Source organism: Moschus berezovskii, chromosome 4 (assembly GCF_049115385.1).
Source record: "Moschus berezovskii isolate FMDL1 chromosome 4, NW_MosBer_1.0, whole genome shotgun sequence".
In the NCBI taxonomy this organism is placed as follows: domain Eukaryota; kingdom Metazoa; phylum Chordata; class Mammalia; order Artiodactyla; family Moschidae; genus Moschus; species Moschus berezovskii.
The window spans coordinates 105585310-105599561 of NC_142463.1; the positions used below are offsets into that span (position 1 = coordinate 105585310).

General features: G+C 50.1%; 1 protein-coding gene across 1 annotated transcript; it reads right to left on the bottom strand.

Moving 5' to 3' along the window:
• Positions 1-2831: 2831 nt before the first annotated feature.
• C2CD4D (C2 calcium dependent domain containing 4D) lies at positions 2832-4125 on the bottom strand. The gene has a single exon (XM_055403635.2). It carries the CDS (start codon positions 3978-3980, stop codon positions 2931-2933), a length of 1050 nt encoding a protein of 349 aa, XP_055259610.2. The 5' UTR covers positions 3981-4125; the 3' UTR covers positions 2832-2930.
• Positions 4126-14252: the final 10127 nt, after the last annotated feature.

A 14252-nucleotide genomic window follows, 5' to 3' on the forward strand; every position in this document is an offset into this window, starting at 1 on the left:
GTCTAGGTTTGTCATGACTTTTCTTCCAAGGAGCAAGCGTCTTTTAATTTCATGGCAGTCAGCATCTACAGTGATTTTGGAGCCCAAGAAAATAAAGTCTGGCACTGTTTCCATTGTTTCCCCACCTATTTGCCATGAGGTAATGGGACCGGTCAAAAAACTAAAATCACGGCATCCGGTCCCATCAGTCAGTCAGTCCAGTCACTCAGTCGTGTCCGACTCTTTGTGACCCCAAGGACTGCAGCACGCCAGGCCTCCCTGTCCATCACCAACTCCCGGAGCTCACTCAAACTCATGCCCATCACAGTGGTGATGCCATCCAACCATCTCATCCTCTGTCGTCCACTTCTTTTCCCATCACTTCATGGCAAATAGATGGGGAAACAACGGAAACAGTGCCAGATTTTATTTTCTTGGGCTCCAAAATCACTGCAGATGGTGACTGCAACCATGAAATTAAAAGACACTTGCTCCTTGGAAGAAAAGCTATGATCAACCTAGACAGCATATTAAAAAGCAGAGACATTACTTTGCCAACAAAGGTCTAGTCAAAACTAAACTCTGGACTTTCTAGTAGTCATGTATGGATGTGAGAGTTGGACCGTAAAGAAGACTGAGCACTGAAGAACTGATGCTTTCGAACCATGGTGTTGGAGAAGACTCTTGAGAGTCCCTTGGACTGCAAGGAGATTAAATCAGTCAGTCCTAAAGGAAATCCTGAATAGTCCTGAATATTCATTGGAAGGACTGATGCTGAGGCTGAAGCTCCAATACTTTGATCACATGATGGCAAGAAATGACTCATTGGAAAAGACCCTGGTGCTGGGAAAGATTGAAGACAACAGGAGAAGGGGATGACAGAGGATGAAATGGCTGGATGGCATCACCAGCTCGATGGACATGAGTTTCAGTAAGCTCCGGGAGTTGGTGACGGACAGGGAAACCTGGCGTGCTGCAGTCCTTGGGGTTGAAAAGAGTTGGACAGACCGAGTGACTGAACTCAATGGACCAGATGCCATGATCTTTTTTTGAATGTTGAATTTTAAGCCAGCTTTATCACTCTCCCCTTTCACTTGCACCAAGAGGCTATTTCCTCTTCGCTTTCTGCCATAAGATGGTGTCATCTGCAATGAATATTAAGGGTTGATTTCCTGTAGGATTGACTGGTTTGATCTTGCTGTCCAAAGGACTCTCAAAAGAGTCTTCTCCAGCACCACTGTAGTGAGGTGACTGAGAGCTCAGACTCTAAGGTCAGACTGTGGTTTGAATCCTAGTTCTATCTCTCACTGGATTAGTAAAACTTGAGGTCACACTGGATAACAAATTAACAATAATACTTAACTCTCGTGGGAGTTGGTGCCAAGTTGTTGGATAAGATTCCTTGCATGCATGCTGCTTCTGCTGAGTCGCTTCAGTCGTGTCCGACTCTGTGTGACCCCATAGATAGCAGCCCACTAGGCTCCTCTGTCCCTGGGATTCTCCAGGCAAGAACACTGGAGTGGGTTGCCACTTCCTTCTCCAATGCATGCATGCATGCTAAGTTGCTTCAGTCGTGTCCGTCTCTGTGTGACCCCATACATAGCAGCCCACCAGGCTCCTCTGTCCACATGATTTTCCAGGCAAGAATACTGGAGTGGATTGCCGTTTCATGGCGATCATATTTTTTGTAGCTGTTAGCGCCTAATATTAGTTGATCAATGCTACCACCTGGTGGACATCTGGAGCAAGATTTCCCTGGCCTGGGGGATTAGGGAGGGACCTAATCAGGGGAGGGAGAAGGAATGGAGGAGCACGGTGTGTGTGTGTGTGGTTTTGTGTGTGTGTGTGTGTGTGTGTGTGTAATGCTAGCATTGTATATGCTGAGGTTTATCTAGGTAACAAAGGCTTGGCCCTGGTTAGGGGCACTTGGCAAAATGAGAAATGGCCCAAGGGGGTGGGAAAAAGAAGCTGGGTTGGCATGGTGTCTCCCTCTCTCCCTCCCTCCCTCTCCTACTCCTTTTTTTCCTCTTCCAAGCCTGTCCTGAGCCAAGAGGAACCAGCTTCAGAGAAGGAGGGGTGAGAGAGAAGAAGGTCACTGCTGACGTCAGGGACATTCAGGTAGGAGGTAAATACAGTGTGACCTACATGTATCCATCTTTCACATTCTGCCCCTACTCACCTGGGTAGCTTTTTCTGCGCATCCATGAGGATAGCTTTCACAGTCCAGTGGGACCCCTCTGCCCCCAGGACCTCAATCCCTGTGACCTTATATCTTGGTCTTTCAGTACTTAAGCGCTGCTTTACTCCCCAGAGAGGCCCAGGTGTGGAAGGAACAGGCAGGAGAGAGGATCCCTGTGTGCTAGCTGGACATCCTCTGACTCACTCCCAAGACCCAGCAATTTCATCTCTCTCTTCAGATCAGATGTGGGTGTGAGTGGGGTGCTAGATGGGTGGGGAGTGTTGATTTCCCCTGTGCAGACCCCAGGAACCCCCAGGGGAAGGTGAGTTATGCTGGCTTCAGTCACAGAGCTTTTCAGTGATTGGAGGGCCCCCTGAAGGGATAGGGGCCTTGTTGAGCAGGGAACCTCAGACCCACTCAGCTCAGACCTAGTGAACTAGTGTCAGAGTCTCTCAGGAACAGAGCTCAGGATTTTTTCCCTGTGTTTAACAAGCTCATCCAGGATTTCTGATGTCTGGTAATTGTGATACTCAAATTCAAGTTTGAGAACCACTTCTTAAGGTCTGCTCCAAATCAGAAAATCTGAATGAGCTTCCTCCATCCCTTGTAGGGCCAGGGCAGAGGGAAAAGGGCAGGCTGCAGATCTGAGCGCGGTGTGCAAACAAGGGGAGACAGATATTTTATTTGCAAAAATAAATACATGCTGGGCAGATGGAAAGAACGAAGACTGCAAACTGGTGGAGCCCTCCTGAGGAAGAGACCGTCTCTCAGGCTACAGGCTGAGATGGGCAGGCACCAGGGAGGCCCCGGGACCTAGCCCACCACCCAAGGGCGGCAGCAGGGCAATCAGGGGCGTCTCACACTCCCCCAGCAGCACGTCCCTGCGGAATCCTGCGCCCTTGTCCAACACCTTGGCCCTCAGACTGTGGGCGGCCAGGTCCGGCGGGCCGAGCCCATCGAAGAAAAAGTCCTCATTGAAGATGGGGTTGGTGCTGCATCTGACCACTCGGCTCCGCTGGCCCCGGGGCCGGGCGCGCGGCCGCAGCCTCAGCACCACACAGCAGCCGCCGCCGCCGCTCCCGGGGCCGGCCGGCGACCGCGGCAGGCCCTCGGCGCTCACCAGGCGCAGCCGCAGCCGCCCGGGCCCGGCCGGGTACTCTGCGGAGAGCCGCAGCTGCCCTCCCCGGGGCTCGAGGTGCAGCACGCTCTCCTGGGTCGGCCGCAGCTGGCAGCACAAGAAATCGAGGTGGAAGAGGGGCGGCGCGGGCGGTCCCGCGCGGCGCGAGGCGTGCGGGCTGCTGCCGGCCGAGCTCGCCTGCACCCGGGACAGCGAGCGCGGCCGGGGCGGCCGGGGCCTGTCGGGGCCGGGCCGCGGCGAGCCGAAGGGCGACGAATCCGGCGACGAGGCCGTGTCGCTGTCGGGGGCCCGGCAGAGGCGCAGGTCCGGGGCGGAGACGTGCAGCCGGCACGGCGCGGGGGGCAGCCCCCCGGCGGCGGCGGGCGGTGGCCAGTGGAACAGGGACTCGCGGCGGCGCGTGTGCGGGCTCTCGGGCAGGAAGGCCCAGCCCTCGCGGCCCGCCAGGTGTGGCAGCGAACAGGTCGCGGGAAGGCCGCGCCCGCCGCTGTGGGGCTGCGCGCCGCCTGGGTCCCGGAGCCGAGGCGGGATGAAGAACTGCGGGATGCGATCCGGGGTGAGGACGTTGGGGCAGGGGCGAGCCAGCGGGCACGGGGTGCGGCGCTTAGGAAACAAACTGGAGGGCGCCCACCCGGGCCTGGGCTCCGCGGCCCCTACCCTGTAGCCAGCTTTCTCCAAGAGCCACATGAGGCGGCGGCGGCGGCGGCGGCGGCGGTGGTGGTGGTAGGGTGCTGAAAGTCCGAATTGCACGAGGCCGAGATGATCCAATTCCAGCGTGGAGGCCTGGGCAAGGAAAGAAAGGGAGCCCAAGGTGAACGATGCTGCAAACGTGCACCGGGTGATCTGCCGCCGCACCCTTCTTTGGGGGCCCAACCGGAGCACCAGGCCCTTTTTGAGCGGCAAAAACAAAGGGCGGCAAAGTCTGGGGGTCCGGAGACAAATAGAGGGAGTCCAGGGCTAGACAGTCAGGCTTCGGACATACTTGAGTACACAGACTCTCCCACTGCTTCCACTGGTACTAAAGATGTACACCCACTTCAGAGTGAGAAGGCCTAACACACCCACTGGAACCCTAGGCTCCTATTAGAAGAATCGAGTAACACCACGTTATCAAAAGGTCTGTAGTCACAAACACTGACCCAGAGCTGAAACTCCCTCATATTCACTCTCCTCCTCGAGAGACACCGCGGCCCTAGGGGAGGGGCGGTGTCACCCCCTTCTCCCATGCCCATTCCGGAACACTGGGGGCTCTCCTCCAGGGTCTGATCTGGCGCCGCTTGGGACTCCCCCCACCCCGCTCCCCGCCCCCCTCCCCGCCCCCACCCCTTGGCTCCCGTCCCCTGCGGCTGCGCAGGTTTCTGCAGGCTGAGCCATCCTTCGTCCCTCGCCCCACTTGTATCCTCTTGCTTCTCCCTCGCCTTTTGGGGTCGTTCCAGGCCAGAAACAAATGCCTGCGCATTTGACTGTTGCCCTGAGGGCACCCACAGCCTGCTCAAGAAGAGCACCTCTCGGGGGCACAGAATGCCACCCCCCGACTTAAGCCCTGGCTGTCCGGCTCCCTACCTCCCAGTCCTACCGCATCCCGAGTCTGCAGCGGACCGAGTAGTTGGGCCGCCCCTCCCACTCTCCACTCCTTTTCTCCCTAGGAAACCGCTGAGCACAAAGACAGCATTGATTCTCTGTCACCCTCTGACCTGATTCCGGGAGGCCCTCCGCAGCGCGCTTACCGCACCCGCTCGCCGCACTCTCAGGGAACGCGATGTTCCGACTTTCTGTCTGGGAGTCTGAGCTCCAAGACAGTGGGCTCGGCCTGGCGCCCAGAGTTCAGGCCTCACCTGTGGGCCGCCTCTGGGTCCTGGCCTCGGGCCAGGAGCCGTTCGAAGCCCGGAGGGGAACAACTTCCTCTCCAGTTTGCTCCCCTAGCCCAGTCCTGGGAGGAGCTGGCAGAGGCCTCCGTTGCCTACGTACGACCTCTTTTCCTGGATAAACACAGCTCTGTCTTGGCGTCCATCAGCCCGGCCTTCTTAACTCCTTCCTTCAGGTTTCTAGCAGCAAGCCAGGCCTGTGCCCTGGGGCCTTCTCTGCTGGGAGTTGGGGAGGGCTGCTGTGAAAAGGGAGACAGCCATTCGTTCGCAGTGGCCTCCATCCCTTAATGCTACAGGCCCCACCCAACCCTCCTAGGTGAAACTCACAGCCCTGACCACACAAATGGTAACTTCTGCAAAGCCCTCCCTGCTGGAATCCTGCCTTGGCCCCCACTGTTTAGTTCTGGAGACATCCCAGTTGCTCCCAAACACAGTGACTGCAAGTGACTGGTTCTTTGAATTACACTGGACCAGGGAGAAGTGATCAAGCTGGAAATATCTGGACATAGAGACACTGAGGACAGAGCTGTTTCCATCAGTGAGTAAAGGTCAGGCTTGTCAGATGTGTGTTAAACTGTGAACATAGTGTCTCCCCCTTTTTTCCCATCCTTGAAGGCAGATTCTAGGAAACACAGGCCACAATTGGCAAGATGAGACCATCAACTGTACTTCAGGAACACTCACCATCCTTCATTCCCTCCTTAGGACATTCATCTTCGAGGACCACTTCCCCTTCACCCTTCAGATCTGGAGGTCCTCATTGACATGCTCCCATTGAAATTAGGACGTTCTGTCGTCTGCTTTCATGGTACCCCATACTTCTCCCTATGGCCCTGTTCACAGTTTCTTTTTGTGTGTGTGTGATTTATTTCTGTGACTGTTTAATATCCTCTTCCCTTAGTAGACTGTAAGCATCACAAAGACAGTGCTTAGAACAAGTCAGATGCTTGATCAGGATTGTGAATGAATGAATGATATTAAGCAGGTGGCTCAGGCAGTAAGGAATCTGCCTGCAACGCAGGAGACCTGGGTTCCATCCCTGGGTCGGGAAGATTCTCTGGAGAAGGGAAAGGCTACCCATCCCAGTCTTCTTGCCTGGAGAATTCCATGGACAGAGGAACCTGGCGGGCTACAGTCCATGTGGTCTCAAAGAGTCAGTCACAACTGAGTGACTAACATTTTCACTTCAAGCAGAATTGTATCTGAGTTAGTTCATTTATCCCTTCATTGTATTAAATGCTGGGGATACATAGAAGGGGGAAGCAGACAGACAATAATGACAGCAACAAGGCAAATTGTGAAACTCAGGAAATGAACAAGATTATTATTTTGACATCTGATACTTAAGAGTCTTCAGGGAGCAAATGTTTCCTGTATGGAGATGTCTGGCAGCACCCAGACCCTCCAATCCAAAGCCTTCTGACTTAGCTCAGCCTTGGTGTCGTTTCTGGGGACAGTGGTCTGTGTGGAGTGCTGCAGCCAAGAACTTGCAGCTATGGCATCAGTCAGGTTGGGGATTTGAGCCCTGGGACTTACCAACTGCATGACCTCTGGCATGTAACTTAATCTCTCGGGAGTTCTCCTTTCCCATCTGAAAAACGGAGAGAAAATATCTAAACTTCAGAGTTAGCATGAAGATCACACATAGGGGCTTTCCTGGTGGGCCAGTGGTTAAGAATCCATTGGCCAATTCAGGGGACATGGGTTCCATCCCTGATCCGGGAAGAGCCCACAATCTGAGGGGTAGCTAAGCCCATGTGCCACAACTACTGAACCCTTGTGTTGCAACTACTGAAGCCCATGCACTTAGAGCCTGTGCTCTGCAACAAGAGAAGCCACTGCCATGAGAAGCCCAGGCAGTGCAACGAGTAGCCCCCACTTGCTGCAACTAGAGAAAGTTTGTGCATAGAAGACCCAGGGAACTAAACAGAAATTAAAAAAAAAAAAAAACCTAAAAGAGTGAAAAAGATCACACTTGGGTATCAGTTAGACTGACTTCTGCTATAAGTACTCAAAAATAGAAACCCCAGTTCAGTCTTACTTGACAATAAGGACTTTTTAGTCTTCTGTGATAAGTTCAGAGAAAGGGTAGGATTCAGGGAAGTTTGATTCTTTAGTTTCATTCACTCATCCATCCATAGTTATTGACTACCTACCACATGCCAGGCACTGTGTACTAGACTCTGAGGATATAACAGTGAGAAAACAGAGAAATCTTCTGGCCAAATGGAATTTATACTTTAGTGGGAGAAGAAAGACTATAGAAAAAATAAATTAGTAAAAAAATACAGCTTGTCAGATGAAAATCAGTGTTGGGGAGAAGATTAAAGTAGGGGAGGATCATAGAGGATGTCAGGAGAGCATACAATTTTAAACAGTGGGGTCAAGGATGGCCACCTTGAGAATGTGACATTTCAGTAATGATTTGAAGGAAGGAGAAAGGAAAGCATTCTAAGCAGAAGGAATTGAAATGCAAAGTCCCTGAAGCAGAGCATGCCTGGAGTGTTTAAGGAGGCAGAGTCCAGTGTAGCTTGAACAGAATGAATGACGGGAAGATGACCTTAGGGAGAGTGTAAGGCCAGAATCTTATGAGGCTTGAAGCCACTGTAACAATTTCAGCTTTTCCTTGTGGTGAGCTGAGGAGTGATACCACTTGATTTATGCATTAAAAGGATTGCTCTGGTGGTTGTGCAGAGAGTAGAATGAGAGGGATAAAGGCATAAGTAGGGGAAACAGATAAAAGAATATTGAAATAATCTTTGCACAAGATGATTGGGGTGTGGATCAGCATCGTAGTAGTCAGTTTCTGGCTATATTCTGAAGATAGAATCAACAGGATTTCATCCTTATCTAAAGAGAAAGAATTATCCAAGGTTTTTGGCTCTAACAGTTAGAAGAATGGAGTTGGCATTCGCTGAGGGGGAAAATATGAGGAGCTCAATTTTAGATCTGAAGCTGAAGCTCCAATACTGTGGCCACCTGATGTGAAGAGCTGACTCATTAGGAAAGGTCCTGGTGCTGGGAAAAATTGAAGGCAGGAGGAGAAGGGGATGATAGAGGACGAGATGGTTGGATGGCATCACTGACTCAATGGACATGAGTGTGAGCAAGCTCACGGAGATGATGAAGGACAGGGAAACCTGGTGTGCTGCAGTCCATGGGGATGCAAAGAGTCCGACGCAAATGAGCGACTGAGCAACAATTTTAGATCAGTTAAACTTGAGATGTCTGTTAGACATCTAAATGGAGATACTGACTAGAGGAATGGAATCGGGTGGGAGGTAGGAGGGAGGTTCAAGAGAGAGGGGACATATGTATAGCCACGGCTGATTCGTGTTGATGTATGGCAGAAACCAACACAATATAATAAAGCAATTATTCTTCAATTAAGAATAAATAATTTAAAAAATGGAGATGTAGAGTAAGCAGGTAGATATATGAATCCAGAGCTTGAGGAGAGGCCCAGACTGGAAGTATAAATGTGGGCACCAAGAGAAATGTAAATGGAATTTAAAGTCAGAAGACTTGATGAACTATAGGTAGAAAAGAAAAGCCATCCAACAACTGAGTCCTGGATGCCCCAACAGAGTGGGAGAGGAGGAGGAAGCAGCTATGCCAGATGCTGTGGCAAGGTCCGATAAGGACTGAGACCATTAGATGTAGCATCTGCAGAGTCATTGGTGCCTTTGACAAGAGCAGTTTCATGGAGTAAAGTGAAGGCAAAAGACTAATTGGAGTGGGCGGGGGAGCCTGGTGGGCTTCCGTCTATGGGGTCACACAGAGTCGGACACGACTGAAGTGACTTAGCAGCAGCAGCAGCTAGAAAGAATAGGAGAAAGAGATGAAGACAACTCTCTGGAAGAGTTTGCTCAAAGGGGGAAGATGGGCAGTGACCCGAGAGGGAGTAGAATCAAGAGAAAATATTTTAAATGACAGAAATAATATGTTTGCCAACGGGAAAAATCAAATAGAAAAGGAAAACTGATAATGCAGATGAGACAAAGGAAAATATTTGGAGCAATGTTGCCAAGTGGACTAGAAGAAATTGGTGTCACGCATAAGGAATAGAGCTAAGGGTGGTCCCTTGCCTGCATGTGAACAGTTCACCCACAGTTACTGAAGAGGACGTGGGATAAACTGGTAGAGGCAGTGGGTGGAGAGATATAGTGATGGGGGCTTGCTATCTCTGAATACTTCTAATTTCTCAGTGAAACAGGAAACAAGGTCATTAGCTGAGAGTGATGATGGGGGAAGAAGGTGGTGCTTGGGTTTTGGATGAATGAAACAGTCACCTAGGAGGTCAGGAGAGTGAATGATCAACAAAACTGCAGGGTGATTGCTGGACAGTATTATGGGCCCACTTTATATCCTTGTGGCTCAGACGGTAAAGAATCTGCCTGCAATGCAGCAGATCCAGGTTCGATCCCTGGGTCAGTAAGATCCCCTGAAGAAGGGAATGGCAACCCACTCCAGTATTCTTGCCTGGAGAATTCCATGGACAGAGGAGCCTGGCAGGCTACAGTCCACGGGGTCGAAAAGAGTTGTACACGACTGAGCAACTAACACTAACTTAGGATAGTGATCATGACTTTAAAGTGAGACTGAACAGGAAGGTTGTGTAGGTTTTCTCCAGCTGTGCTCAGCTGTGCTGTGTGCAGGGGGAAAATGTGCAGGCAGAGATTTGGATTTAGCCAGTATTGTGCTCAATCTCTGACTGTTCATTTTCCTCCTTCCTCTTGCCTTCCGTTTTCTCTTCTTGGTAGATGTTAAATTAAGGGGGCTCACAATGTTGTACACTGCTGAGGCTGTACACCAGTGGGACTGAAAGCTGACTGTAGACAATCCACAATCTGACTGTACTAGTCTGGCTCTAGTGAGGAAGAAGGTCTTCTCTCTGGTGGCTCAGACAATAAAGAATCTGCCTGCAATGCAGGAGACCTGGGTTCGATTCCTAGGTCAAGATCCCCTGGAGAAGGAAATGGCTACACACTCCAGTATTCTTGCCTGGAGAATTCTATGGTCAGAGGAGCCCGGCAGGCTACAGTCCATGGGGTTGCAAGCAGTTGTGAGGTGGTTCAACAGAGGGTATTTATCACAGGGAACCTGTCATCAAGGTGGTGGAAGAACAAAAAGGGCAAAATAGGAAGGTGAGGGCTGTGGAACAGGATCTGTAATCATGGATCTACAAAACTACTTGTAGGATCTAGGGCACTACTTGAGTTGCCTCTCAAAACAGAAAAGGGTGAGAAATACCCTTACGTCTCCCGATTTCCCGCTTTCCAGTCTGCCACCAGAGCCTCTCAAAGCCGATGACAAAGGAGACTGGGAAATGTAAATTGCAGGCACTGGGCCTCTGCAGTCCAAGGCAGTGTAGGACAAGGGTGGGGATCTAAGAGCAATCACTCAAATGACTGGCACACCAGGGAGCTGAAAGCTGACTTAATTAGAACAATAAGACATCAGACCTGGAACTTGGAGGTCACCTTATCTATTCTTTCATTTTTATAGAGCAGGAAACAGACCCCAAAAGAAATGATGTGTCAAAGAGTAGCAGAGTTGAGACTAGAACCCATATCCTCTATCTTAAAGAACCTCTGTTCTTTCTTGTACTCCGGGGGTCTTCATTATTAAGCAGAGCTTCTTCGTTGAATGAGGACCCACATTGTGGCTTCCCACCCCTTCCAGCACCATTGCTGCCACTCAAGAGCTTTATAGGTGACCTGGGCCTTGACCTCCTTTTTGTTGCCAGTGCCACTGTAGAAGGACACTTAGAGGACTGGGCAGTACAGAGTGCTTTCCTGGGTTCAAGCCAGAAGAAGAGACACAGAGGGGAGAGACTTTCCCTCCAGGTCAGCAGACAACAAGACTCCCTGGGCTTTTGGGCTAAATTGTCCCATGTCCTTGAGCAGTGGCCTCAGGCAGCATAACTTGGCCACCCATGCTCACTGCAGGTACTGGCAGGTGATAGGATTGGTGATATACTATGTCTTGCAACTCTGGCTACTTACCCAAGACCCTTGATGAATGATGTAACTCTCTGATCTTAGTTTCAGGAAGACCTCAGGGGGAGCTGATATGAGCTATTGATATCCCTTGCTTTCTGAACTGGTTAGTCTTATAATTGCTTTATTCACTCTTCGGTTTCTCTTGGCCCTTGATTCAGATATTTGGAGAACACATATCCTTTCTTCAAGCCGAATAAGCTATCACATTTGCCTGGATGGCCTGTTGGATTCCACCCCATCTACCTGAGTAGCAGGTGCATTCCAGATGAGCGCAGTACACATGGAATTGGTTTTTAAAGTATGGAGGTGGCACCTCTCCTTGTTTCTGCCTAGAAAGCTGCAATACTTGGCCCTCTGTGAGAAGAGAGGCATCTGTCAATGCTCTCAATGCTAGAGAAGCATTCCATCTGCTGGCGATCTTGTTTCCATTCTTGAGATCCCTGCCTGCCCCCAGGCCTTTTCCAATCAAGGCAGTCATTCCCAGCCTGTCTGTGGGTCTTGCCTGAGACCCTCCTACTTCTGTATGTTTTTCAGCTTATGCTTGTTTTCTGCTGGAAACTGGCCCCAGAGAAGTGACAGGGTGTATCAAACCTCTGCCATCCTCAGCACTTGGCTTCCAAAGTCATCCCGAGTGTTGATATCCAGTTGCCAAGTGAGAAAAGAAAGAAGCAAGTTGTATTTGAGTTTCCAAAGACAACTGTTTTGGTTTTCTTCCTTTTCTTGACTGTATGGGAAAGATGGAATATATTTCCCTTCTTCTCTTGGAAGTGTTTAAATGAAGATTAGGCCCTAGATGGTTGGATGGCATCACTGACTCAATAGACATGAGTTTGAGTGAACTCTGGGAGTTGGTGATGGACAGGGAGGCCTGGCATGCTGCAGTCCATGGGGTCGCAAAGAGTCGGACATGACTGAGCTACTGAACTGAACTGAACTGACCGCGAATAAAGGACAGTAGGTTTTTGATGTACACTGATTTAGACTCTGAGTTTAATTGGTTTTCAAAGGCAACCGTGAAAGCACAAGAGAAAGGTGTTTTTTTGTTTTGCTGCTGTGCCATGCAGCATGTGGGGTCTTAGTTCCCCGATCAGGGATCAAATCCATGCCCCCTGCATTGGAAGTGCAGAGTCTTAACCACTGGACCACTAGGGAAGTCCCTGAGAAAGGATTTTTATGTGAGTATGTGGGCGAGGGAATAGCTGCCCCAAGGTTTCTGGCTGTGGCTTCTAGTAAATCCCCAGTTTTTGGAAGGCACTGGATCAAGTCCCTTCAAATCCATGTCAACCGATCTTTTGCTTGTCATTCAAGACTGCTGGCTTAGGAAGTATGTGGTCTAGTTACTAGAAAGAGAACCTGATCCACCTACCACTGCTGAATTTGCGTCCAGCTCTCTGACCCTGTTCCATGCCACAAAAACCTCATTTTCCCTGAACCCCCTGAATTTCAATTTTTTACTTGGCAGAATGAGAGTTTAGACACAGACTCACCCTCCTCTGCTGATTCTCCTTTCACACTGAGGCAGTGGTGGCTAGCTACTTACCAACTCCATTTCCCTTTCTTCTACAACGTGGAGTTAGACCATATTTTCCAGCTAACCTCCCTTGCAGTTTGGTGGAGTCTTGTGACTGAGGAAACACACTGAGGCTTGGTTCTGAAAACCTCCCTGTGATTCTGTCCTCTCTCATTTGGCAACTAGGCATCAACCCAGGATGACTTTGGAAATTGCATGTTGAAGATGACAGAGCTTTTGTCAGTCAGGATCCTGAATGAATGCTAAAAACCAAACACTAGACCTAACATGAATGAAAACTACAGTCTATTTACGAAAAGGGTTAGACTATGGAGATGCAAAGCTTTATCTGATTCAGCATTTGGCATCACCATACCTAATAAAGGGTGTCCCAGGTGGATCAGTGGTAAGGATCTGCCTGCCAATGTGGGAGATGGGGTTTTGATCCCTGGGTCCCTGGATCCCTGGAGAAGGAAATGGCAGCCCACTCTAGTATTCTTGCCTAGGAAATCCCATACACAGAGGAGCCTGGTGGGCTACAGTCCATGGGGTTGCAAAGAGTTGGACATGACTTATCGGAGAAATATCAGTAATCTCAGATAGGCAGATGACACCACTCTTATGGCAGAAAGCAAAGAGGAACTAAAGAGCCTCTTGATGAAGGTGAAAGAGGAGAGTGAAAAAACTGGCTTAAAACTCAGCATTAAAAAAACTAAGATCATGGCATCCAGTCCTATCACTTCATGGCAAATAGATGGGGAAACAATGGAAACAATGACCAATTTATTTTCTTGGGCTCCAAATCACTGTGGACAGTGGCTGCTGCCACGAAATTAAAAGACGCTTGCTCCTTGAAAGAAAAGCAGTGACAAACCTAGACAGTGTATTAAAAAGCAGAGACATTACTTTGTCGACAAAGGTCCATATAGTCAAAGCTATCGTTTTTCCAGTAGTCATGTATGGATGTGAGAGTTGGACTATAAAGAAAGTTGAGTGCCGAAGAATTTATGCTTTTGAACTGTGGTGTTGGAGAAGACTCTTGAGATTCCCTTGGACTGCAAGGAGATCCAACCAGTCCATCCTAAAGGAAATCAACCCTGATATTCATTGGAAGAACTGATGCTGAAGCTCCAATATTATGGCTACCTGATGCGAAGAGCTGACTCATTGGGAAAGATACTGATGCTGGGAATGATTGAAGGCAGGAAGAGAAGGGCATGACAGAGGATGAGATGGTTGGATGACATCACAGACTCAATGGACATGAGTTTGAGCAAACTCTGGGAGTTGGTGATGGACAGGGCGGCCTGGCGTGCTGCAGTCCACGGGGTCACAAAGGGTTGGATACCAGTGAGCGGCTGAACACTGACACAGCTGCTCTCATCAAACCTTTCCTCCTTAGCATGTGCGCCGGCCACAGCAGCCTTTTTCCTCTGTTACCCATGTGCTTACCTGATGCGTCTGCCATGGCCCCTTGGTTTTGCCGCTGCTTCACACCTTCCTTTCACTCCAGGTTGGTGCCACTCCAGAGGCCTGCCTTTCACCAGTAGCTGGGCCTTCAGCATGCCTTAGCCCCCAT

What these genes read in the sequence shown, in the direction of transcription:
- C2CD4D (XM_055403635.2), bottom strand. Translation starts at nt 3,980, where the DNA reads ATGTGGCTCTTGGAGAAAGCTGGCTACAGGGTAGGGGCCGCGGAGCCC.